At 37.6% G+C, this 25,749-nt stretch overlaps 2 protein-coding genes across 2 annotated transcripts in view; one reads left to right on the top strand and one right to left on the bottom strand.

The window, feature by feature from the left end:
- The first annotated feature begins 244 nt into the window (after positions 1 to 244).
- Positions 245 to 5,145, top strand: LOC306881018 (uncharacterized protein). Its single transcript, XM_079434845.1, has 2 exons — positions 245 to 520; positions 2,721 to 5,145. Exons 1-2 carry the CDS (start codon positions 343 to 345, stop codon positions 3,407 to 3,409), a joined length of 867 nt encoding a protein of 288 aa, XP_079290971.1. The 5' UTR covers positions 245 to 342; the 3' UTR covers positions 3,410 to 5,145.
- Positions 4,725 to 25,749, bottom strand: part of nectin4b (nectin cell adhesion molecule 4b) — a 23,685-nt gene continuing 2,660 nt past the window's right edge. The window contains exons 2-11 of the mRNA XM_079434831.1: positions 23,728 to 23,922; positions 17,031 to 17,198; positions 15,851 to 16,129; positions 14,810 to 14,924; positions 12,162 to 12,313; positions 10,292 to 10,463; positions 10,145 to 10,220; positions 8,683 to 8,745; positions 8,407 to 8,592; positions 4,725 to 7,712 (exon numbers count right to left, since the gene is read on the bottom strand). Of these exons, the coding sequence (XP_079290957.1) occupies positions 7,413 to 7,712; positions 8,407 to 8,592; positions 8,683 to 8,745; positions 10,145 to 10,220; positions 10,292 to 10,463; positions 12,162 to 12,313; positions 14,810 to 14,924; positions 15,851 to 16,129; positions 17,031 to 17,198; positions 23,728 to 23,922 (1,706 nt within the window). The 3' untranslated portion in view covers positions 4,725 to 7,412. The remainder of the gene's footprint in view (positions 7,713 to 8,406; positions 8,593 to 8,682; positions 8,746 to 10,144; positions 10,221 to 10,291; positions 10,464 to 12,161; positions 12,314 to 14,809; positions 14,925 to 15,850; positions 16,130 to 17,030; positions 17,199 to 23,727; positions 23,923 to 25,749) is intronic.

The raw sequence follows: 25,749 nt of genomic DNA, 5'->3' as shown, positions 1-25,749 counted from the left end.
TTATAATGAAATCATTTACAATAATCAAATATAAATGTTTTTATATATAGCTATATATAATTTGTATTTTTTATATAATTAAGATTAAGATAAAATGTGACAAATATATATCACATGCACAAAAAGGAAAATAATTACCATCTGTCTGATCGGTCGGAAGAGGTCGTTATTGTCAAAGTGTTGTGTGTTTTTTTTTTTTTAGATTTTGAGCAGCACTTTCTTCCGCTCTTCTCTTCCGGTATTTACGGTCGCTGTTGCTGCTGAAGCCGGAAGTGTTTTTGCCCTTAGTTTCTGACATTACAAGATTCAGTTCATCCAGACTGAGAGAGAGCGATGATCTGAATGATGTCGAGCAGCAGCGCGGTGTTTGAGAGCAGGCTGAAGGCGGTGCTGGAGTCCGCGGTGCTGGAGATCCTGCAGCTGCACGAGGAAGGACTGGCGCTGCTGCGGCTGCAGATCCGGGAGAGAGACGCGCAGATCGGCCAGATGCGGAGCAGAGTCACGGAGCTCCAGAGACCCGGTACACCGCTGCGGGGCTGGGGAGCTTACTAGCTTACAGATTACAAGTTACCCTATTTAATATGTAATAAGTAGGGCTGTCAGTGTAACGCGTTAATTTAAGTACTTTATTAATTTAAGTATTTTAACGCAGTTAACGCACTGGCCCCGGCCCCGGAACTATACGTCATGCTGACTAACCTGACCCTGGAGCACAAAACCAGTCATAAGTGTCAATTTTATGAAATTGAGATCTATACATAATCTGTAAGATGAATAAATAATCTTTCCATTGATGTATGGTTTGTTATGATAGGACAATATTTGTCTGAGATACAACTATTTGAAAATCTGGAATCTGAGGGAGCAAAAAATCTAAATATTGAGAAAATCTCCTTTAAAGTTGTTCAAATGAAGTTCTTAGCAATGCATATTACTAATCAAAAATGAAGTTTTTATATATTTACGGTAGGAAATGTACTAAATATCTTCATGGAGCATGATCTTAATATCCTAATGATTTTTGTCATAAAAGAGAAATGTATAATTTTGATCCATACAATGTATTGTTGGCTATTGCTACAAATATACCTGTGCTACTCATGACTGCTTTTGTGCTGCAGGATCACATATATGATGCTTCATAAATGCAGCCATGCCCTAAAATTCAAGATATTGGGGCAAAAATGCTCCTGTATGAGTTTTTGTCTCATATTTATATCAGAGTTCAGTATTTGTCACGAATAACACGAGTGCATGTTATTTTACACAACAGTTCAGTAGCTAAATAAGTTTATATTGTGTTATATTTTAAACACCATATATTCTGTTTTTGCTCAGTTTTGCCAAACAAAAAGTAAATAACCTATAAAGCCACAGCGGTGTTTAGTTTCTGAACGAATCGAGTGAATCAATGCCTTACAGGATAGAACTCAACACTGATCAGTCATTTTCTATATAATCTTAAAAAATAAAGCATATACATAAACCCAAATAGGAAATAAAACCGTTTTTGAATAAGCATGTGTCCTAAACTCTTGAAACATTGGTGTTTCATATTTTAGAGCAGTCACGGCAATTTATGAAAGAAATCAATTAAATATTTGTGTATTTGTGTGTGTGTGTGTGTGTGAAAATTCAGATGTAACCCCCGTAATCGTTAACATTTTCATAAGTAACTTTAATTTAATTGCACATTTTTTCTCAGGAACTGATTACAGTTGCATTTATTTTGTAATTAAATTAAGTAATTCCATTGCATGTAACTGATTACTCCCCAACACTGCTGATCTTAGTCACTCATCATGGCTGCACTGCGCAGTACAGTTTAACCATTGCACAATAAATACATAAAAAAATGTATTTGAAAAAAAAAAAAAAGACTTTCAGTAATAACTTTAGTTTTTATCATCAAAAATCACACATTGATATTAATAATGTCTCCACATTAATAAACACTCACCTGAGAGTCATTTCAGATTCCTGACATCTTCAGATCAGAGGACCTAGAAACTCGATAGACCCAAAACAGAATATCATGAGATATAAAATGTTACATTACAGCAAAAATACAGAGGAATTACTCTACAGGTCCATTTCTGTCCCACGTTATACTTTTTTTTTCTATCATGGTATATACATGAATACTTTTGCATATAGCAGACACTTTTATTCAAAGTGACTTGCATACAAGAAATACAACCAGGATTCTAAAAAATTAGACAATTTAAAATTTTGAAAAGTAGCATTTTTGAAAATAAATTTCTTTTTATCTTTAAATAATATTTTAGTGGCATTCCGACTTAATTCAGCATTTCAAATAGATTTAAAATGTTGAAGGTATATATGACGTGATGTACCTTGTTTATATAATATATATTTATAATTAAAGATTTCATTATAATAAAATCAAATATTAAAATAAAAAATAATCAAAATGCTGCAAGGCACTTCAAACTACATTTTTTTTTTTATAATTCTAAAAATAATTAACATTTTAAAATATTTATATATTTCCCATTTTTAAGCCTATAGTGGCACTTCTAGAATATAATAATAATAATAATATTAAAATAAAATACAAGTAATCTAAATACTCTCAATACTTCAAAGAATATAATGATGTTACTGTGGTGCATGTTAAAAAAAAATCACAGTAAATTCTGAGGTTCTTTGCAGTTAATGCTGTGAGGAGATTTCAGTGTTTTCTGGTTTATCTGCAGGGCGTCTCGTTCAGAAACCTGCTTCTCAGCTTCATCACGATAGGAATCTAGACTGCAACCAGACAAGCACTGAACCAGAGCATCCTTCCTGTGGAGAAACACACACGCAGATCATCTGCACAGACAGAGAGGACACGCAGCTCGCCGAAGACCTCGACGCACCTCACAGCGAGGAAGACTTCAGTGGACTGCTGGAGGTGGAGATGAAGCAGAGCTTTCCGTCTGAAATCACAGGTCTGGACCGGCAGGAACACACGGAAACAACAGACGATCCCCACTGCTCGCAGATGCCTGCAGACGCATGCACATTCACGTCTGCGGAAAGCGGCTTGTCTGTCGCTGCTAGACAAACCTTAAACAACCTCAGCTTTGAGTCCATAAACCAGAACTCATGGGCCAACAGCGCAGAACCAGACTTCACCCGAACGTTTCCGGATGAGAATATAAACCGGAGCTGCGCAGACAGACGCGCATTCGCCGTGCACCGCAGAGAAACGGTGCATGAGAAGTGGTTCATCTGTTCATTCTGCGGGAAGAGTTTTGACCGCTTCAGTCACCTGCAGATGCACCAGCGCATTCACACCGGAGAGAAACCCTTCCGCTGCGCAACCTGCGGAAAAAACTTCTCACAGCAGAGCAATCTGCGCACGCACCAGAAGATCCACTGCAAGACACGCACGCATACGTGAAACTAGGGATGCACTGATTGTTTAAAAAAAAAATGATTATTTATGAAAGCCCTTTTCTGCCAAACAATACAAAAGATAATTGCAACTTTTTATCTCACAATTCTCACTTTTTTCTCACCATTGCGAGTTTTCAGAATGGTGAGATTTAAACTCAATTGTGAGTTATAAAGTCCAATAAATTGCGAATGTATATCTCACAACTGAATTAACTCACAATCGTGTCTTAAATCTCATAAGAATTGTCAGATATAAACTCGCAACTCTAAGAAAAAAGGAATTTGCGACTTTTTATCTCACAATTCTGACTATTTCTCAGAAAAATGAGTTTATATCTTGCAATTCTGACTTTATAAGACACAATTGCAAGTTCATATCTTAGAAATCTGAGAAAAAAAGTCAGAATTCGGAGAAGTCGCAAATTCCTTGTTTTATTTCTGTATTCAGTGGCGAAAACGGGCTTCCATAATTATTTCCCATCAATTTGTGTGAAGAAAACGTTTCTTGTGTTGAATTTATGTCTGTCCAGGTTGACGCAATAATAACGCATTAACACAGTGCTGTTAACGCAGGTTCAATTTATATAAACCAGGTTGCCAGATCTGCGAATTTCCCTTCATAAAACATTATTTGTAATGCGCCTCCAATCCGATCTATCGCAACGAATGTTGTACTTTGTTACTTCAGATAAGAAACAAAGTCTCAGCTTTCAAACCCTGTACATTTAATCCCAAAATTCAAACAAATGCCATTTGAGACTCTTAAATGTGGCACGACAGATCTCTGTAGTGTCTCAGTTCAAGCAGCAGCACGAGTCTCTTCCACTTTATTATAAGTTATAGCACAAAATAAACATGAATGAACATCAGAAGGTGTTGAAAGATACAGTACAGCTTCCCTAAATGTCTCATAATTGCTCAGTTTCAACAGAAAGACGCCAATAAAACTTAACGTTGCATTTACCTCAGGAAAGTTATCCAGTGTTCACAATATTTAAGAAAGGAGCTTAAATACTGTTAAGTATCATACAGTAAATGTTTGAAAAAAAACTGTAATGAAGACGAGTTATGAGAACTACCTTGTGTGCAACTAAACATTTTTATTTGAGTGTGATTATGTCTGAAAATAAATAGCATTGAATATAGGCTAATAGTGTCGATGTTAATTCTAACCTCTAATGTACCAAATAAGAGGGTTCCCTGTAGTTTACAGCATTGGTTGGTTGGGTTTTTTTCCCTTAAGAAAAAGTCATTTCCTATCGGTGCATCTCTAGTGAAAACATACCGACACGCCACTGAAAAGAGACCACTGTGCCTTTCATTGACTGTTTCTGTATTTTCATTCACATGAACTTTTATTAAATCTCTTCACAGATCAATCATCTTTCTTTCTTTGAATAAACACATCTAATTCAGGTCTGGACGTTAACACTAGTTAGTTGAGTAAAAAACACCTACTAGTCACCAACAGCACATTTACACAAACTCAAGAGTAGTAACATTTACAAATAGTGCAATACTGTACAAAAAACACAGTTCAGTAAATATAAATCGGTCCTAAATGTCACTGGACAAAGCAGTAAGTTCAGTAGTTTCCTGGGTGCATTGTGGAGAAGTAACCTGTTGATCTGATTGACCCTTTACAGTAATTTATCATATTTTCTAACAAAGTGATAAAACCGTAACTATTTGAAATTGTAATATTTCACGTTTTGACCAAATAAATGTTTGTTTTTGATCAAATAAATGCAGAGATTTCTTTCAAAAATTATTATTTATTCTAAACTGTTCAGATAGTGTAAGTATACTATAAATATGAACATCTCTTGGAGGAGAATATTTAGTATTATGACAGATTCATATGGAATCAACCGGTTTCTGGACTTTAAATGGTGACAATTCAAACAAACATGAAAGTGTGATGCATGTTTGTAGCTGTCACAATTATAAAAGTAGCATAATAATATCAGTGTTTTTGTTGAGTTGGCACTGTGAGTTCTGCAGAGGTAGGCCGAGCCTAAACCATGCAGGAACAAATCAGACCAGCAAGACTTGGTTCAGTAGAAGCACGTGTATAAACGTCTGTGTTGGAGTCTATCATACTGTACGGCTCCTCGACTGTCTGTCTGAATCTCTCTGAAGCGTCTCATGAGATCCAGTGATGGAGAATCACTCCTGAGCGATTCCTCGTTCCATCATCACATCCGCTTATAGACCAGAGTTTGTGCTGATTGTCTGCTTTAATAAGGAACAGTTCAAACAAACAAATACTCAAATTAACTCATTTACCTTCATGTCATTCCAAACCCGTATGAGTTTCATTCAGCCATTAAAAACACAAAAAAGGAGAAAATGGAATGTTTATATAATCTTGTCTATGGTGATCATTTCGGACACTTTCTCATTCGTTAGCATTAGTAACTAACTGACTACACTTATTGATCTTAATGTTAATTTAAGCATTTACCAATGCTTTTTCAAAACACAAGTTCTATTGGTTAACATTAGTTAAAGCACTGTAAACTAACCTGCATCACTGAGATACTATTATATGTGTGTTATTTTGAATTAGATTCTATTTTAATATTTTGTTTCCATTTTAGTTAAAGTTTTAGTAATTCTTTTAGTACTTCAATTTAAACGAAATAAAAATGTTGCATTGGCAGCTGAACTAAAGCTTAATTTCATTTATTAATTTTTTCTTATGACTGCTTTTGTGCTCCAGGGTCACATATAGTTTTTATAAATTGTATTTAATTTTTAGATTTAGTTATTTTAGTACTTAAACTAAATGAAAATGATAAATGCTGCCTTTGCAACTATTTGAAATAAAAATATATTTAAAAAAAATGTCATTTATCATTACTTGAAATAAGTTTAAGTAATGCTTTTTATGGTTTTAATTAACAATAACACTGAGCAATAATTTTTTTTATTAATGAACTAATAAAGATTACTAAATGCTTTAAAAATGTATATTATTCATTGTTAGTTCATGTTAACTAATGCATTAACTAATGTTAACAAAGGAAATTGCATTGCACAGTATCCTCAAATCTTCTTCACGGGTCGAGATGCAGCGATTGTGATGCATGTGCAAAGATTTGAGCGAAAGATAATCAGTGAACAGCAACTTAAATGGATTTATTCTAGTCTATTATTAGGGTTGGGTATCGAAAATCAATTCCAGAATCAGATACTTGTAAAATTAAAACTTCAATTCCACCCATCAATCCCTGTGTGCTCATTTTTTTAGCTGGCAAAAAGAGGCTGTTCAAAATGTATTTGTTTTTGAATCATTAATTCAAGAGATTCATTCAAACACTGATTCATTCAGTAATGAAATGAGTAAATCTTGAGTGAGTCATTGAATCATTTCACTCAGAAATTCTTTTTGGTTGCACTTTATGTTGATAGTTCATTTAGACATTCTGCTACATATAAGTAACTTTGCAACTACATGTCTACTAACTCAGAGTAGACTGTTAGGGTAGGTTTAGGGTTAGTAGAATGAATTGACATACTTGCAAAGTTTCTCATAGTCAGTATGTTGTGGACCCATCAAAATAAAATGTTAGAGGATAACAACCTTCGTGAAAGAATCATGCAGCTCTATTTTGCACACAAACAGCTCTTAATCGAGTCCATTATCGATTTTTATTCATGGTATTCAGCAGCAATTAAATGTTTTGCAAAATGAGGCACAATAAACATGTTTGATATCTAAATGTTTGAGTAAATGTAGAGACTGGAGTCGAAAAGAAGCGGAATCGGAATTGATCAAATTCAAAACCCTATCTATTATTCATACAGAAGACTTGTGATAATCCACGAGTGATATGCATGACTGTTTTGAGCATGGGTGTTTTACAAAGCACAAGAAAGTCGCACAGGTTTGACTGACATGAGAGTTTGAGTAAATAATCGTTTTTGTGTGAACTGTCCCTTTAAGAGTTTACAGATGATGAACTATGCTGCATGCATTGATGATCATGACGGTGTGTTGATCATATGACCTGTCCTCGTGAGTGAATAATGATGGCGTTGGAGTTTGCTTTCGGCGTCAGTCCACCGTTGCTGCACTGGAAGTAGATGGAAGTGGCCTCGGCCAGGTGATAGGAGTTCACCGCACAGCTTTCTTCCTCTCCTTCGGGAACTCGCTCTCGCTGTAGGTCTTTCTCACGCTCCGCTCGGTGAATCTCTCGGCGAGAGCCGTGCTTCCATCCGTCACCGATCACATCTGCAGTCGGACCCGAGCTCACGGACGGAGGAGGAGGAGAACTCTGATCCTGGTGAAGCCCTGAATCCTGCAAGAGAAACAACAACATCCCAGATTTACTTGCAGGAAAAAAGATAGCTGATCTTCAGCTCGGGCTGCTGAGGTCAAAACATCAAGAATATGGCTTCTCTAAAAAAGTAACTAATTACATCTTCAACAGTATACTGTACAAATTATTTTCTCCAAAGAGTATTTAATTACTTATCACTTTCTAAATCCTATATCAACCTCGACAAATTAATGATGCGAGGATAGACATGAAACGCTGCTTTTAATTCTTTCAAGTAACTGCATCAATTATTCTGCTCACACTTTAGATTAGGGTCCAGTTCTCACTATTAACTAGGACTTTTGCCTCAATATACTCCTAATTACTGCTTATTAATACTTAGTAAAGCAGTTGTTAACTTTAAGAATAGGGTAGGATAAGGATTTAGAATAAGGTCTTGCAGAATAAGACATTAATATGTGTTTTTAAGTAATAATAAACAGCCAATATCCCAGTAATATTAATGTTAATAACCAACAAGTTAATAATGAGATAATATCTAATATATAATAGGAAGTCTCATTATTATTAATAATGAGACTTCCTATGAAAGTGTTGGCTTGAAATTCAGTGAATCAATTCAAACCTGATTCCATTGATTCAAATCAGTTCAATCTGTGATTTGACTGGGTGATGAATGGATTCATGTTGATGTTCACACACACACACTCACCAGTGACATATTGCTGGATTTGATGTAGGACTCGACTCTCCGTCTACGCTCATTTTTCTCCTCGATTAGTCTCATCTTTTTACTGGTTCGTTCCGGCCGGTACGCCGTGTAGATGGCGGGACGTCCCAGACTGTCGTACTCTCCATCTCCATGTCTGCCTTTCACGTCGCTCAGCATTGAACGATCCTACAGAGAGATGAAGATGTGTTTATTCTGGTGACGGTATCTCTCACACACACACACACACACACACTCGCAAGTGTGAATTAAACTCACCTCCATGGATAAAACACTGCCCTTCATCACACCGTCCACCTGAAACAGTGACTCCTCCTCCAGCTGTAAACCACACACACGAGTTACAGTATGATGCATCACATTACTTCAAAAAGTATAAGCAGGAATTCAGCTCTATTCCAAGTAAATTACAACTTCTTCAGTTTGTAACAACAAAAATCATGTTTACAGAACCACATTTACAATGAAACCAGAACACAGGTGGACAGCATTTAAAATTGAACTATCACACATTTTATAGTTTAATGAAAAATCTTGTGAAAACAAACCTGGGTCACATTTCACCGTAAAAGATTTTTTAGAAATATTTTTTTTTTTGCATCACCACATTATTTTCATGATAATTATGAAAATTTTTCCTCCACAGTTTCATTACCTTACTTTTAAGTGTTTTTTGAATGTTTTATTATTATTCTCAAAGATGATTCATAAAAAAATAAAATACTGTAGTACAAATATTTTTTACATATAAAATCAGCATAAACTAAAAGCAGGATAATAAACACTCAATATATAAATACTGATTATTTGCATTATGGTAATAAGAATATACAGAAATTTCTTAATGATCATGACAACAATGTCAATGTAAAAAAGAAACCATATTTCTCTTTATGCACACAACAGTATGCCTATTTTTATTTGCATTGTGACTGATATTATTTATGACAATTAAGAACAACCTTACTTTTGATTTTTGTTGTTATTTGTTATTATTGCCAAAGATAATTCTCCTCAAAAATAAAATGTAATACAAATATTTTTTTGCATATATTAAAGGCAAGAGAATAAACACTAATATAGCATAATGCAAAAAAAAAATAAATCACAGGAATTACAGAAGTGACAAATAAATATTAAATAGAATAAAGTTTATTTTTGGGACGATTGTTTTTTTTTTTTACTGTGACATTTTCATGAATTAAGAATATTTTCCCTCCACAATCCCATTACTTCCGTGTTTAAAAATAAAAAATAATTAATTTATTTATTCATTATTGTCAGATGATTACCATTAAATTCTCATCAAAATAAAAATACTGTAATAGAACAAATTAAATATTAAATCAGCATAAATTAAACAGCACAATAAACAGTAACTAATTTATAAATACTTTACATTAACAATAATATACAAAGTTTTTTTTTTTTTTTGCATTATGAGATTAAGACAAGGAGGGTTATTAAATGATCATGAAAATAATGCCACAATGCAAAATGATTTTTATGCAGAATATAATTTCTTATTCCTTTCTTTTACATCTCAAACAACATCATAACTCGTGGTCAAAAATTCCTGATTTGTCACATTAAAGACTTAAACATGATTTTTGTTGTTTTTTCACAAACTGACAGTCAAGTCTAAACTATAGTCTGAGCCACAGATGTTGTTACAGTCTATAATAGTATTTTATCATGAATATTCATTGCAATGTCGTACCGCCGTCCTGGGATCACCGTTGATGGAGTTGAGTCTCCTCATGGACACCTGTCGTGACAGACTGACCATCTCCTCCCTGAGACACAAACACATTCAGCTTGCATTGAGGTATTTTCTCTAAATATATTTCTAAGGTCACAGACTCACATTTTGGTGCTGAGCGCTCGTTTAAGCTTCCTGTTCTTGCGTCTAAGGTGACAGTTAACGAAAATGATGGCAATCACGATGATGACGACCAAAAACCCGGCGACAGACGCTCCTATGATGATGAGGAGAGTCTCTGATAGCCTCAGAGTGTGAGTGAATTCAGGCGTATGTTCTAAAAATAAACAACAACAAAAACTAATGCATTAATTTAAGGTGAAATGCTACAGACAAAAACCATACTTTTTTCATGCACTGGTAAATTTTGAGACCATTTGCATCCGTAACATGTCTTACGTAAATAATCATGACTAGTGGAAAGAAAACATTCAAAATACATATATAATTAAGTGTTTATTTTATTGCACTTTATGTATTCGTGTATGTAGATTTCAATTCCAATGCATATCAAGAGTTTTTTCTCTTACATAGTTTTATTTCTATCCATACTCTAAAGGTTTGTTCATATTACATTCACACTAATTTATTTTACAGCCCGACCGATATGGGGCCGTTTTTTTAGGGCCGATGCAGAAAAAGTGTGATATCAGCGGCATATTCACCGATATATTCTATCTGCGACAGGCTCATATCGGCCGATAAAATCAGCGAACCGATATATCGGTCAGGCTCTAATTTATATAACCTTTTATTCCAAAAACATGGTAATAAATGTATTTTTTCTGTCTGTTGATGGTATTTGCAAAATACTTTTCATGAAAATTAACAATATTTTCTCTCCGTAATCTCATTACTTGTGTTTAAAAAAAAAAAAAAAAATTCTCATTGTCGAAGATGATTACCATTAGATTCTCATCAAAATAAAAAATATTGTAAGAGAATGAATTTAATATTAAATCAGCATAAATTAAATAGCACAATAAATAGTAACTAATATATGAACACTTTACATTAACAATAATATATAAACATTGTTTTTTTGCATTATGATATTAATAATCCAAGGAGGTTTTCTACATTATCATGAAAATAATGCCACAATGCAAAACTGCTTTTTATGCAGAATACAATAAAAATAAAACAATTAAAAAATTAAACTATATTGAAATCACCACACGGAGGCAGCAGAATCACAAAAGTAGACAAACATTGACTAAATAATGGAAAGTTTTTCTATTGAAAGGCGGTGATGTTTCAATTGGTTTCTGAGTCACTGTTGGCCGCGATTAAGATCTACATTTACAAGATTGTACAAATCATTATGAGGAAGTCAGAGAAACATGGGCCGTATGGTAACAACCAACAGAGAAACATCCAGAGAAGACAGCGAGACGGGCCACAAACACAAGAACAGGAATGTTTCCAGAATCAAACTTCCTCGGCTATTTTAAGCACATTTTCTGCTGCCGCCAACAAAGCTGATGTTGGTACTGCTATTTTTACTTACATTTCCAATGTTTGCTTTAAGCTGAAAATTGTGTACTATAGAAACATAAGAGTATTCAGTGATGCTAATAATAATCTGTATAATTTACCAATATTCAACCCTGGCACAGTAAGCAAAAAAAAAAAAAAAAAATTTAATATAAATAAATAAATATTTTTTTTAATACACATTTTTATAGAAAAATATTTTTCATTTTTGTAATTATTTTAAATATATATATTTTGTTAATGATTAATTATATTTCTTTATAAAAATAATATTTAATTGTCTTTTTTCCCTGTATAAAATAAAAACAAAACTCAGAATGAGTCAGAAATAAATGAGAGAATTCATTCTGTATTGATCATTAACATAGAAGGAAATCTTTAAGAGAAGTTTGTGGGAAAACCCATACGGTTGAGTTCATCGGTCAGTGTGACGACCGGGTCTTGTGTCATTCATTTCTTCAGTAGATTAAACACCTACTTCCGATCTCCACTTTAAACTCGGCTTTAGCGTTTCCCACGCTGTTTGCTGTCTGGCAGATGTACACGCCTTCATCCGTCACGTTCAGAGGCCTAACAAACACCAGTCTGTCCTCCTTAACCAACACTCCTGCCGGCAGACGGCCATCCTTCCTGAACACACAGACAAACGCCAGTGGATAGAATTATCTGTACTGTTCATTAATAGAGTTCAGCTCAGGGTTGGGCATCGTTTGAACTTTATCAATTCCGATTCAGCTTATTAAATCCGATTATTATCGATTCCCAGTTTTGATTATTCCAGTGTGGTTAAAAAAGTCAAACATTTAGATATCAAACATGTTTATTCTAATTGCTGCTGAATACCATGAACAAAAATCAGCCGGCTGCATAAAAACTGGACTCGATTAAGAGCTGTTTGTGTGCAAAAGAGAGCTGCATGATTCTGGATAAATTGAGACTTTATTATTTATTTATTTTTCTTACAATTCTGAAGAAAAAAATATTAGACATCTAAACAAAATCTCATGGAATTTATGAGTGAAATGATTCAATGACTCCCTCAAGATTGACTTGTTTCATTACTAGAATCAGTGTTTTTGAATGAATGATTCAAAGACAAATACAGTTTTAACAGCCCCTTTTCACCACCTAAAAAAAAGTGAGCACACCGGGATTAATAGGTGGAATTTAAATTTAAATTTTACAACAAGTATCCGATTCTGGAATTGGAGTTGATTTTCGATTCCTAACCCTAGATCAACAGAAGTCGGCACCAAGACCCTTTACAGGTTGATTTCTTCAATGAATCTAGCAATTAAACATTGATATATAATATTAAAACAACTGTTTTCTATGTGAATATCTGTTATAATATAATTAATTTCTGTGATCAAAGATGAATTTTCAGCATCATTACTCCAGTCTTCAGTGTCACATGATCATTTTTTGCAATGCAGTGGTTTCCACAAAAATATTGTGCAGCACAACTGTGTTCAACATTGATAATAATCAGAAATGTTTGTTGATCAGTAAATCAGTATATTATTATGATTTCTGAAGATCATGTGACACTGAAGACTGGAGTAATGATGCTGGAAATACAGCTGCAGATCACAGAAATACATTACAGTTTAACAGATATTCACATAAAAAAAGCTGTTTTAAATTATAAAAATATTTCACATTTTACTGTATTTTTGATCACATAAATGCAGCTTTGGTGAGCAGAAGAGACATTAACCATTAACATTTTGAAACACCTTTCAGAAAACAAGACTTCATATGTTATACATATTATTTTGGATCTACATCTTGATTTAAAAATGTTCATATATTTGTACTGGGAAACCAAACAAACACAGCAAGAAAATCACTTTTGAAAGACTGCATTTGCAATCCACATGCTTCAGATTAAATGTGCACGATTGCTGTTTTTCCCTCTTCCTCCTTCAGTATCTGTGTTTAATCTGCTGTAGGTGACTGTAACCCCCAGACAGGTGTGAATCAGGACACACCCCGATACCGACACACACACACACACACACACACACAGCGCATTCCTTGAGCCGATACCCCACATCATCACACGGCTGCAGCGACGCCAAACACCACATTAAACGCATCTCAGGTTTCGGACCTTTGCTGTAATTATCATCCAAGTATCATGTGACTCCTGCAGCCTGTTACCAGTTCATTCTCCAGCACTACCGGAATGAAAGCACCTCTTCAGCAACCGTATGCATGCAAATATGACCGACACACCATGCAACCTTAATAAAGCACCAACACGCATAATCTGAGGACTCGTTCATGCCTGGAGAAGCATGCATGACGACGCACACTGGATGCATTAAACGCTGTTAATTGCAGTTGATGCGCTGCATCTTTAATCCAGTGCAAAGCCTGTGTTTCTGTGCCGGTTAAAACAATCATTAAAGGACAGGAGGGTTATTTAGGGCTTAGCGCGTGTCTCGATACACCCCACCCTCATCATTTAGCATCCTGCTCTTTTTCTCTCTCTTGTTTTCTTTCTTTACTGTCCCGTGCATGAAAAGCGCCCTTTTTGGCTCTTTGCTCTCAGGTTGCAACGTGACACTGAAGCTTTTATTTATATCCTGAAAGGAGCATGTGAATATGCATCGCTGCAGTTCAGAGGCCTTTGTGATCGTGTGTTAAAGAGAACGAAAGGAAGAGGAAAATAAAGAGAAACAAAGGGAGAGGGTTGTGGAAAACGTGTTTTTGTAGGAATTTTGCAATGTTGCTAAATCAGTTTGACGCTCATGCAAATAAAGCGTGCTGAGTTTAAATAACTGTGGTGGGTGAACTGACAGACAGCAGCGTAATGGACTAATAAACAGGCCTGTGGTTTACAGTCACGCCAACAGACTGATTAATATGAGGGGAATGATCAGAACTGTGATCAGAAATTCTGTCCATCCAAAAAATATAAATTCTACATGCCAGTCTATTGTGGTTTAGTCTAATCTCATGTGCTTCACTTCCCCTAAAACAACAGGCAAAAATAAAGCTAACTGAGGTTAGTCACTTCACACATCAGTCAGACTGAATCTTCCTGTGCAAGGGGGCGGTGTTTGGTCAGAATAAACTGCAGATCATCCCCAGTCTGGCTCTGTGAAACTGTGTTACCTGCTCCATGTGACGTTTTGCGGCAGCGGGTTTCCTTTAACCACACATCTGAGCTCTGATCCTGAGTGTCCGATTCTCCAGGAGCCAGAATCAACAATCACTGCATCAGGAGGAACTGAAGCACAAACACAGGGTCACATCAGGGACATTATTATCATTAACGAAAACTATAAAATGAACATGAACTCAAATATAGTAATATTAACTAAAACAACAACTTATTTTCATTCAGCTAGTTCCCAATGAAACATTTATAATTTTCATTTAGTTTATCTAATAAAGTACACAAAAACAGACAAAAAACACTACAGACAAAAAATATATTAAAAAGAAACTAATATTTTTTTTAAACAATTAAAACCTTATCAAAAATTAAAATAAAAAAATTGAAAAGTAGAAACTAATTCAATTATTAATTAAAACTATTTAATAGTATTTTATTGATACTGAAATAACACTTTATCATTACTACCTTGAAATAAAATAATGAACATTAATATTATTTTAATTCAGCTAGATCCCAGGAAAACATTTCTCGCTTTCATTTAGTTTAACTTTATGTACTAAAATAACTAAAACTGAAATAAAAAATAAAAACTATATAGACATATGAAAAAACTAATAAAACAAACAAACAAATACTAAAATTAACAAAAATTACAATTAAAACAATGCAAACTATTTAAAAAATCTATAACAGTATTTCACGGATACAAAAATAACACAGTATCAGGGTTATTATCGTTAACTAAAACCATTAAATGCATTACTTAAAATAAATTGAACATTAAAGTAAAATTAATTTAAAAAATTTAATAAAAATTTGAAAAACTTGCATCAAAATCCCTAAAACTTTAACTACAATTTACAATTTTAAAAATGTACTTTAATTCTAAATATTAACCAACTACAATATCTCAAAGAAAAAAGCAGCATGAACATTCCGCAAAATGTTTCTTTTTGTGTTCTGCAGTATTCTTTTTGTGTTAAGTCACACGGCTTCTTTATTTTGGGTGATGTATTCAAGTGTATTTAACTCACAGTGCACCACGAGCTCGTTGCTGATTCTGTGCGGGCCGTCCAGAGCCGGATGCCACACCAGACAGTCTAGCTGCCGTGTGTTCATGCTGCGCAGCGGATGCAGGGAAAACCGCGAGGTTACGACTCCATCCTCTCCGGTCCGGTTCTGCGACTGCCCGGGAAGGTCCGTGTCCCAGGACAAATGCGGTGGAGGGTGTCCAACCGCACGACAGTGAGCAGCAGCGCGGAACGACTGGCCTTCCTCCAGAATCACCGGCTCCAGAGAGGAGATCGGCAAAACTAATGAAGGAGAAACACAGAGCAAGCTCTGTATTAAAGCACATTAACATTGCAAACTGTGGCATTTTAGAACACAGAATAGAGCTACAGTACTTTAAAGTGAAATATTTATTTTAGTATTTATTAGTATTTTAGTATTTATTTTAGTAACGAATATTAAAAGATGCAAATAGATAAAGTGCAATGAAATAAACATTTAAATTGGTACTTTAGATAATTCCCTTCCACTAGTCAGAAAAAGACAAGTTATGGAAACAAAATAGACCAAAATCTCTAAATTTGGCAGTGCGTGAAAAAAAAAAAATAATTTAGCCAATGTAAAACATGGCCAGTACTCATACAGTACATATATAGACATAAACGAGGTCAAAACACCATCAGGGCAACATACAACACTAAAATAATGCCACAAAATGAACTAAACAGAAATTGCAACAAAAAACACCCTAACATAATTACTGATGACAAAAATTACAGAGAAAAATTTTTTTATATTACATATAAAAATATTGTTTCACACAGGGACTTCCGAGAATGTCCATCTCCTGTTTTTCACCATAAAATATATGGTTGGTAATTCATAGATTTTACTTGCAAAAACTATAAAATTCACAGTATGATGGTAATTGTATCTGTAACTTATAATTACCCAATGGTAGGTTATCTTATAGTTAATTGGTTAGCAGTTTTTACTGTAAAAATATTTTTACTTCCTGAACTTCTATGACACAGAGCTATTACAAAAGCAAATTTATTTTTAAACTGGTAAGGTTAGCAGAAATACAAAAATGTGTTTATTTTGTATGGTACAGCAGATTAACTGTATCACAGACATTCCTTTTGCAAACAGAAGTGAAATGAAACTTGAGAAAATCAATTGACGTGAAAAGAGGGATCTTACTCCAGACGGTCAGACTAATGTCTCTCTCGAAGTTTCCGGAGGGAAAAATGGAGACGTGGCAGGTGTATGTGGCCTGATCGGCCTTCTTTGTGTTCAGAATTAACAGCGTGGAGTCGACGGTCGGGTCGGAGCTCTCGAACTGAACACGATTCAGAAAATCAGGAGACACTGAAATAAAACAATGGAAGAAGAACATTACTTTCAATCAGAGACAAAGTCTTAGGAGATTAAAAAATAAAACACCACCACAAAAGAGACAAATGGTTGTTTAAATAGTTTATAGTTAACTCCTGGTCCTTCTTGGAACGTCCTATCTGGAAATCAAAGGCAAACAGCAGTATTTGTGATTTGGTAAATGTCAATGTAATGTGACTCCACTGAAACCAAATCGATTCTCTTGAGATCTTATCTTTTCATCAGAATTCTTGTATTTTATCATACAGACTGAGAATCACCAGAAGATGGTGATTATAGTTAACTAAAACTAAGTAATAGCATAAAAAACCTTCATCAAATGAAATAAATTACAGGTAAACTCTAACTGAAAAAAATAATAATTACATTTTTTTATGTTTACATTAGTGCTGTCTAATGATTAATTGCAATTAATCTCATCCAAATTAAAAGTTGTTGTTTAGATAATATGTATTATACTGTGTATATTTATTATTTATATATACGTACACACACATACAGAAAATATTTTGAAAATATTTCCATGTATATATATTCTAATATTGGAGAGGGTGGAGAGGGGAAGGGGTGTAGAGAGGAGGAGGGGTGTAGAGAGGGGAAGGGGTATAAAGAGGGGAAAGAGCGGAAGGGGTGTGTAGAGAGGAGAATGGGGTGGAGAGGGGAAGGGGTGTAGAAAGGAGGAGGGGTGTAGAGAGGGGAAAGAGCGGAAGAGAGAGGAAGAGGTGTGTAGAGAGGAGAATGGGGTGGAGAGGGGAAGGGGTGTAAAGAGGGGAAAGAGCGGAAGAGAGAGGAAGGGGTGTGTAGAGAGGAGAATGGGGTGGAGAGGGGAAGGGGTGTAAAGAGGAGAAAGAGCGGAATAGAGGGGAAGGGTGTGTAGAGAGGAGAATAGGGTGGAGAGGGGAAGGAGTGTAGAGAGGGGAAAGGGCGGTAGAGAGGGGAAAGGACGGAAGAGAGGGGAAAGGACGGAAGAGAGGGTAAAGGACGGAAGAGAGGGTAAGGACGGAAGAGAGGGTAAGGAGTGTAGAGAGGAGAAAGGGTGTAGAGAAGGGAAAGAGCGGAATAGAGGGGAAGGGTGTGTAGAGAGGAGAACAGGGTGGAGAGGGGAAGGAGTGTAGAGAGGGGTAGGGGTGTAGAGAGGGGAATGGACAGAAGAGAGGGGAAGGAGTGTAGAGAGGGGAAGTGGGTGAAGAGAGGGGAAGGGGTGTCAAGAAGGGAAAGGGCAGTAGAGAGGGGAAAGGGTGGAAGAGAGGGGAAGGGGTGTGTAGAGAGGAGAATGGGGTGGATAGGGGAAGTGTTGTAGAGAGGGGAAAGGGCAGTAAAGAGGGGAAGGGGTGTAGAGAGGGGAAAGAGTGGATGAGAGGGGAAAGGGTGTGTAGAGAGGGGAAAGGGTGTGTAGAGAGGGGAAGGGGTGAAGAGAGGGGGAAGGGGTGTAGAGAGGGGGAAGGGGTGAAGAGAGGGGGAAGGGCGATAGAGAGGGGAAGTGTTGTAGAGAGGGGAAAGAGTGAAAGAGAGGGGAAAGGGTGTGTAGAGAGGGTAAGGGGTGTAGAGAGGGGAAAAGCGGAAGAGAGAGGAAGGGGTGTGTAGAGAGGAGAATGGGGTGGAGAGGGGAAGGAGTGTAGAGAGGGGTAGGGGTGTGGAGAGGGGAAGGAGTGTAGAGAAGGGTAGGGGTGTAGAGAGGGGAAAGGGCGGTAGAGAGGGGAAAGGACGGAAGAGAGGGGAAAGGACGGAAGAGAGGGGTAAGGACGGAAGAGAGGGGTAAGGACGGAAGAGAGGGTAAGGAGTGTAGAGAGGAGAAAGGGTGTAGAGAAGGGAAAGAGCGGAATAGAGGGGAAGGGGTGAAAAGAGAGGAGAAGGGGTGTGTAGAGAGGAGAATGGGGTGATAGGGGAAGTGATGTAGAGAGGGGAATGGGCAGTAGAGAGGGGAAGGGGTGTAGAGAGGGGAATGGGAAGTAGAGAGGGGAAGGGGTGTAGAGAGGGGAATGGGCAGTAGAGAGGGGAAGGGGTGTAGAGAGGGGAAAGAGTGGAATAGAGGGAAAGGGGTGAAAAGAGAGGAGAAGGGGTGTGTAGAGAGGAGAATGGGGTGGATAGGGGAAGTGTTGTAGAGAGGGGAATGGGCAGTAGAGAGGGGAAGGTGTGTAGAGAGGGGAAAGAGCGGAATAGAGGGGAAGGGGTGAAAAGAGAGGAGAAGGGGTATGTAGAGAGGAGAATGGGGTGGATAGGGGAAGTGTTGTAGAGAGGGGAATGGGCAGTAGAGAGGGGAAGGGGTGTAGAGAGGGGAAAGAGTGGAAGAGAGGGGAAAGGGTGTGTAGAGAGGGGAAAGGTGTAGAGAGGGGGAAGGGCGGTAGAGATGGGAAGTGTTGTAGAGAGGGGAAAGGACGGAAGAGAGGAGAATGAGTGTAGAGAGGGGAAAGGTCAGTAGAGAGGGGAAGGGTTGTAAAGAGGGGAAAGAGCGGAATAGAGGGGAAGGGTGTGTAGAGAGGAGAATAGGGTGGAGAGGGGAAGGAGTGTAGAGAGGGGAAAGGGCAGTAGAGAGGGGAAGGGGTGTAGAGAAGGGAAAGAGCGGAATAGAGGGGAAGGAGTGTAGAGAGGGGTAGGGGTGTAGAGAGGGGAAGGAGTGTAGAGAGGGGAAGGGGGTGAAGAGAGGAGAAAGGGGAAAGGATGTAAAGAGGGGAAAGAGTGGAAGAGAAGAAGTCGTGGCCTAATGGTTAGAGAGTCGGACTCGTAATCGAAAGGTTGCGGGTTCGAGTCCCCGGCCGGCAGGGATTGTAGGTGGGGGGAGTGAATGTACAGCGCTCTCTCCACCCTCAATACCACAACTGAGGTGCCCTTGAGCAAGGCACCGAACCCCCAATTGCTCCCCGGGCGCCGCAGCATGGCTGCCCACTGCTCCGGGTGTGTGTTCACGGTGTGTGTGTGCGTGTGTGTGTGTGTGTGTGTGTGTGCATTTGTTCACTACTCACTGCTGTGTGTGTGCACTTGGATGGGTTAAACGCAGAGCACCAATTTCGAGTATGGGTCACCATACTTGACAATACGTCACGACTTACTTTTAAAGAGAGGGGAAGGGATGTGTAGAGAGGAGAATGGGGTGGATAGGGGAAGTGTTGTAGAGAGGGGAAAGTGCAGTAGAGAGGGGAAGGGGTGTAGAGAGGGGAAAGGGTGTGTAGAGAGGGGAAGTGTTGTAGAGAGGGGAAAGGGCTGTAGAGAGGGGGAAGGGGTGTAAAGAGGGAAAAGAGTGGAAGAGAGGGGAAGGGGTGTGTAGAGAGGAGAATGGGGTGGAGAGAGGAAGGAGTGTAGAGAGGGGAAAGGGCAGTAGAGAGGGGAAAGGGTGTAGAGAGGGGAAAGGACGGAAGAGAGGGGAAGGGGTGTAGAGAGGGGAAGGGGTGTAGAGAGGGGAATGGGGTGTAGAGAGGGGAATGGGGTGTAGAGAGGGGAATGGGCAGTAGAGAGGGGAATGGGCAGTAGAGAGGGGAAGGGCAGTAGAGAGGGGAAGGGGTGTAGAGAGGGGAATGGGCAGTAGAGAGGGGAAAGAGGGGAATGGGCAGTAGAGAGGGGAAAGAGTGGAATAGAGGGGAAGGGGTGAAAAGAGAGGAGAAGGGGTGTGTAGAGAGGAGAATGGGGTGGATAGGGGAAGTGTTGTAGAGAGGGGAAGGGGTGTAGAGAGGGGAAAGAGCAGAATAGAGGGGAAGGGGTGAAAAGAGAGGAGAAGGGGTGTGTAGAGAGGAGAATGGGGTGGATAGGGGAAGTGTTGTAGAGAGGGGAATGGGCAGTAGAGAGGGGAAGGGGTGTAGAGAGGGGAATGGGCAGTAGAGAGGGGAATGGGCAGTAGAGAGGGGAATGGGCAGTAGAGAGGGGAAGGGGTGTAGAGAGGGGAAAGAGTGGAAGAGAGGGGAAAGGGTGTGTAGAGAGGGGAAGGGGTGTAGAGAGGGGGAAGGGGTGTAGAGAGGGGGAAGGGGTGTAGAGAGGGGGAAGGGCGGTAGAGAGGGGGAAGGGCGGTAGAGAGGGGGAAGGGCGGTAGAGAGGGGAAGGGTTGTAAAGAGGGGAAAGAGTGGAATAGAGGGGAAGGGGTGTAAAGAGAGGAAAGAGCGGAATAGAGGGGAAGGGTGTGTAGAGAGGAGAATAGGGTGGAGAGGGGAAGGAGTGTAGAGAGGGGAAAGGACGGAAGAGAGGAGAATGAGTGTAGAGAGGGGGAAGGGCAGTAGAGAGGGGAAGGGGTGTAGAGAAGGGAAAGAGCGGAATAGAGGGGAAGGAGTGTAGAGAGGGGTAGGGGTGTAGAGAGGGGAATGGACGGAAGAGAGGGGAAGGAGTGTAGAGAGGGGAAGGGGGTGAAGAGAGGAGAAAGGGGAAAGGGTGTAAAGAGGGGAAAGAGTGGAAGAGAGGGGAATGGGTGTGTAGAGAGGAGAATGGGGTGGATAGGGGAAGTGTTGTAGAGAGGGGAAAGTGCAGTAGAGAGGGGAAGGGGTGTAGAGTGGGGAAAGGGCAGTAGAGAGGGGAAAGGGCGGAAGAGAGGGGAAGGGGTGTAGAGAGGGGAAAGAGCGGTACTTAAATGCAGAGCGCAAATTCCGAGTATGGGTCACCATACCCTCCACACGTCACTTCACTACCCATTGACGTCAGTGCGCAAGTCTGGTCTCAAGTTGAGCCACCTTTGAAGACAAGAAGTTTGTTTGCCATTAACACTGAATGGCAAACTCATGAATCTAAAATTAAACTGGGGAGTAGACATTACTTTCCCCTCTCTACACTCCTTCCCCTATACACCCCATTCTCCGCTCTACACACCCCTTCCCCTGTCTTCCACTCTTTCCCCTCTCTACTGCCCTTTCCCCTCTTTACACCCCTAGACATATATAGACATTTAAAAAGCAAACAAAAATTAATAAATGACAAAAAACAACTAAATTATTGCAACTGAAACGAAAAACAGATATATAAAAAATCTAAATTAATTCACAAAAAAATCTTTAAAAAAAACATTTTATTTCAGCTTATTCTATTTTTCATTTACATTGTTTAACTTGATAACTAAAATAAGTTAATAAAAACTAGACAGACTTTACAAAAAAAATAATAATAAATACAATTGACAAAAACAAAACACTACAAAATTACTAAAACTTTAACTAAAATGAAAAAGAAAAGAATATAAAAAAACATTATAGTCTCTATGGTCTACTATGATAGTATCTCAAATAATACTAAAATAGCATAATTTCAAACCAAGTATTTTCCTTCATGCAACTGCAAAAGAAGGTAAAGGTATTTTTTATTTATACTGAACTGATCATTTATTTTGCTCATTTCCATTCCATGGCAGCCACAGCTCAAGCTTTACAATGAAAAAATTTTCAATTTGGGTCTGTTCTTCACACAAAAGGTCACATGACTTCAGAAGACATGGAATATAAGTTATATCAGCTACTGTTATGATATTTTATGCTGGTTTTTGTTGCAACCCTAGTCCTTATTCACTGCCATTGTATGCAAAACAGCAGCATGAGCGCTTTTGTGTTTCACAGTAGAAAGAAAGAAAGTCATACAGGTTTGAGCTGATATGAGAGTGAGTAAATAATGACAGAATATTTTATATTTTGTCGTGAATTAAAGCAATGCACTTCAACACAGGTGGCAGATATGAGTTGGTTCAGATAAAAGAGATAAAACACAATGCACCATTGAAAATATCTGTCATGACAAACTTCTCTAGGTGACAGACGCCCGTCAGAACACAATGCATGCGAGACGGTTTCCATTTAACAAAACTGCTGGGGGGAAAATAATGCTTGTGTCTGTTTGTGCTTCTCTGAGAGGGAGGAGATTTAATGACAAGAGGCGGATGAATCATCAAAACACATCAGTGTTATTGAGATACTATTATAGTTATTAAAATGTAAAAATTTATTTTGTAATAGTTTTTTTAAATGATTTTATTTAATAAATATTTTGAATTCGTTTTTATTTTTATATTTTCCATTTTCATTAAAAATTAAGTAGCCTACTTCTGTAGTGTGTTTTTGTCATTGTATTATTCTATATAGTTTTTATTATTGTTATTTTTTAGTTTCACTCCGTTATTTTAGATCCATATTTTACATCCAGTTACACTAAATGAAAATGAGAAATGTTGCGTTGGCAACTAGCTGAAATAAAAATAAAACAAAAAATATTTAACAAAAAAGTCAACTTATTTCAGCTAATGTTTATTTAATTTCATAAATTTTCATAAATTTCATTAATTTATTTTATTTCAGTTAACATTTATTTTAAGCAACAAAAATGGTTTTAGTTTTTGTTTAGTGAACTATAATAACCCTGGAACATATGTCCAGGTCTCACACACAACATATTTCAGCCCAAAATCATGAGAACAGAAAATGAAGCCTGTTTTGTGGATCATTAAGATTTTTTGCATTGTGAAATCTGAGCCAGACATGTTCCTAACAGGTTTTGTGAGATTCACTCAGCTAGTTTGTGTTTGTAAATGGTGTGTGAACACACACACCTGTAGGTCCTTCAGTAAAGTGTCCAATGATAATCTGTTCTCGTTCTCCTCCTGGTTTCTGTCTGGACCAGGTCACTTGCACTGCTTTTTCATCGGCCTCCACCTTAAAGCGGCAGGGCAGCCGGGTCTGCGTGCCGGAGAACGAGCGCAGGGCCAGGGATGGAAGCGGCTCGATGAACTCACTGTGAACACAGACTGAGACATAAAGAGACAGTGTGAACATCTGCAAACGGCACTGAATGGATTTACTATTAGAGACGAGGTGAGGGGCGAGGACAGTTAATAATAAACCCACGCTATCATGATCCATCGCTCCTGCCCTACAAACATGTCACAGACACACAAGGACATTCCCATGCAGCACAACGAGAGGCTTACAGATATGTGACCAGCATATAATGGTCAAAAATGGTGTGTGTAATGCAATGTAAATGCAATTAACAGATTAATTGGAAAAACATTTTTGTGTAAAAATATTTTTAAATGCAGTTGAAATTATTTGTAAAAGTAATGACTTGTAAATCTTCTCACTGTGCATTGCTATTCTTGTTGTGGTGAAGTTTTGCAGCATTGCAACCAGTGTTGGGTGTTACGCGTTACTGTAATTAAATTACGTATCCACTGAAAAGGTCAAGTAAGGGATTACTCTTCATTTTTAGGTAATTTAATTACAGTTACTTATAAAGTACTTGCGCTACATACAGTAACCTGTAAGGTTGTGGGTTCGAGGCTCAGGTCCGGCAGGGATTGTAGGTGGGGGGAGTGAATGTCCAGCGCTCTCTCCACCCTCAATACCACGACTGAGGTGCCCCTTGAGCAAGGCACCGAACCCCCAACTTTCTACACATCAGAAACCCAGCAAATACTTGACACAAAGACATGAGAAATATGTCTATAGAAAGCTTGAAGGGTCTACTTTTAAATGAACGAATTCAAATCGAAAATGAATATTATCCGATTATGTAATCTGTATGAAACTAAAGCGAGGTACAGTCTTTCCTGGATCTGAGCTCATTATATGCAGTCACCTGCACGCAAACGCCCTCACCTAGATACAAAACAAATAGATACCAAAAAGAAAAAAAATCAAGATTTATCTAATATTCATTGTTTTTGAAAGACGACCTGCTATGAGGAATTTACCTCAGAAGAACATCGCGATCTGACACTGCTTTATTCCGCAGAGAAGATCTGTAATTTATTCTTACCTACATTAGCTAACGTGTTATTTTTACATAAACCTTTACAGATTTTACTAGTTGTGCTTTTCCTGAACATCTTGTCAAACTGAAATGTATTGTTTAACTGTTCTTAAGCTGGTTTTGTTATTCAGATATTTTGCAGAGTATTTCTATTTGTTAACCAAAGGAGGTTATTACAGTTGTTGTTGTTTTTTCTTAGTATCTTTATTGCTTTTAACTCTACATAAAAAGTAACAAAAACACAAACGTTCAACATAGATGCTCTTATACATTCATATATGCAGCAGTCAACAGATTATATAAAAAAAAACTATATATACCTACATATACACAAGTACCCATATAAACAAATACATATACACAAAAATAAAAATAATCAAACTATACAAAAAAAATTAAATAAAGGCCTCCTATTACAAAACATGTCCAACATTTTTCTCCTACATATCTTCTATTATCTCTTCAGGTGTATCCCCATTGTTTTCTTTTCTAAAAACACCATAAAAGGGTTTCAGGCATCTTCAAAAATCTTACATCTGCCTTTAATAATATATGTTATTTTCTCCAGTGACATATTCATCGCCATTTCCTTAAGCCACCTCTCTATACTTGGTGCCTCCAACTTTTTCCAATGAAGAAAATAAGTCGTTTAGCTTGTAAAATGCACATATCGATAAATATATATTCTCTTCTTCTCAATTTTGGATTACTGGAACAGAGATGTAATATAAAATGTTTTGGTTCAATCTATCATACTCCATATTCCAAAATTTCAGGATCCCTTCACACTCACACACACATTTAATTTGTGTACCTTTAC

Source organism: Barbus barbus, assembly GCF_936440315.1.
Source record: "Barbus barbus genome assembly, chromosome: 15".
Taxonomy (NCBI): Eukaryota; Metazoa; Chordata; class Actinopteri; order Cypriniformes; family Cyprinidae; genus Barbus; species Barbus barbus.
Note: the sequence above shows the minus strand (reverse complement) of the source record. Positions and strands in the feature narration are given on the sequence as shown.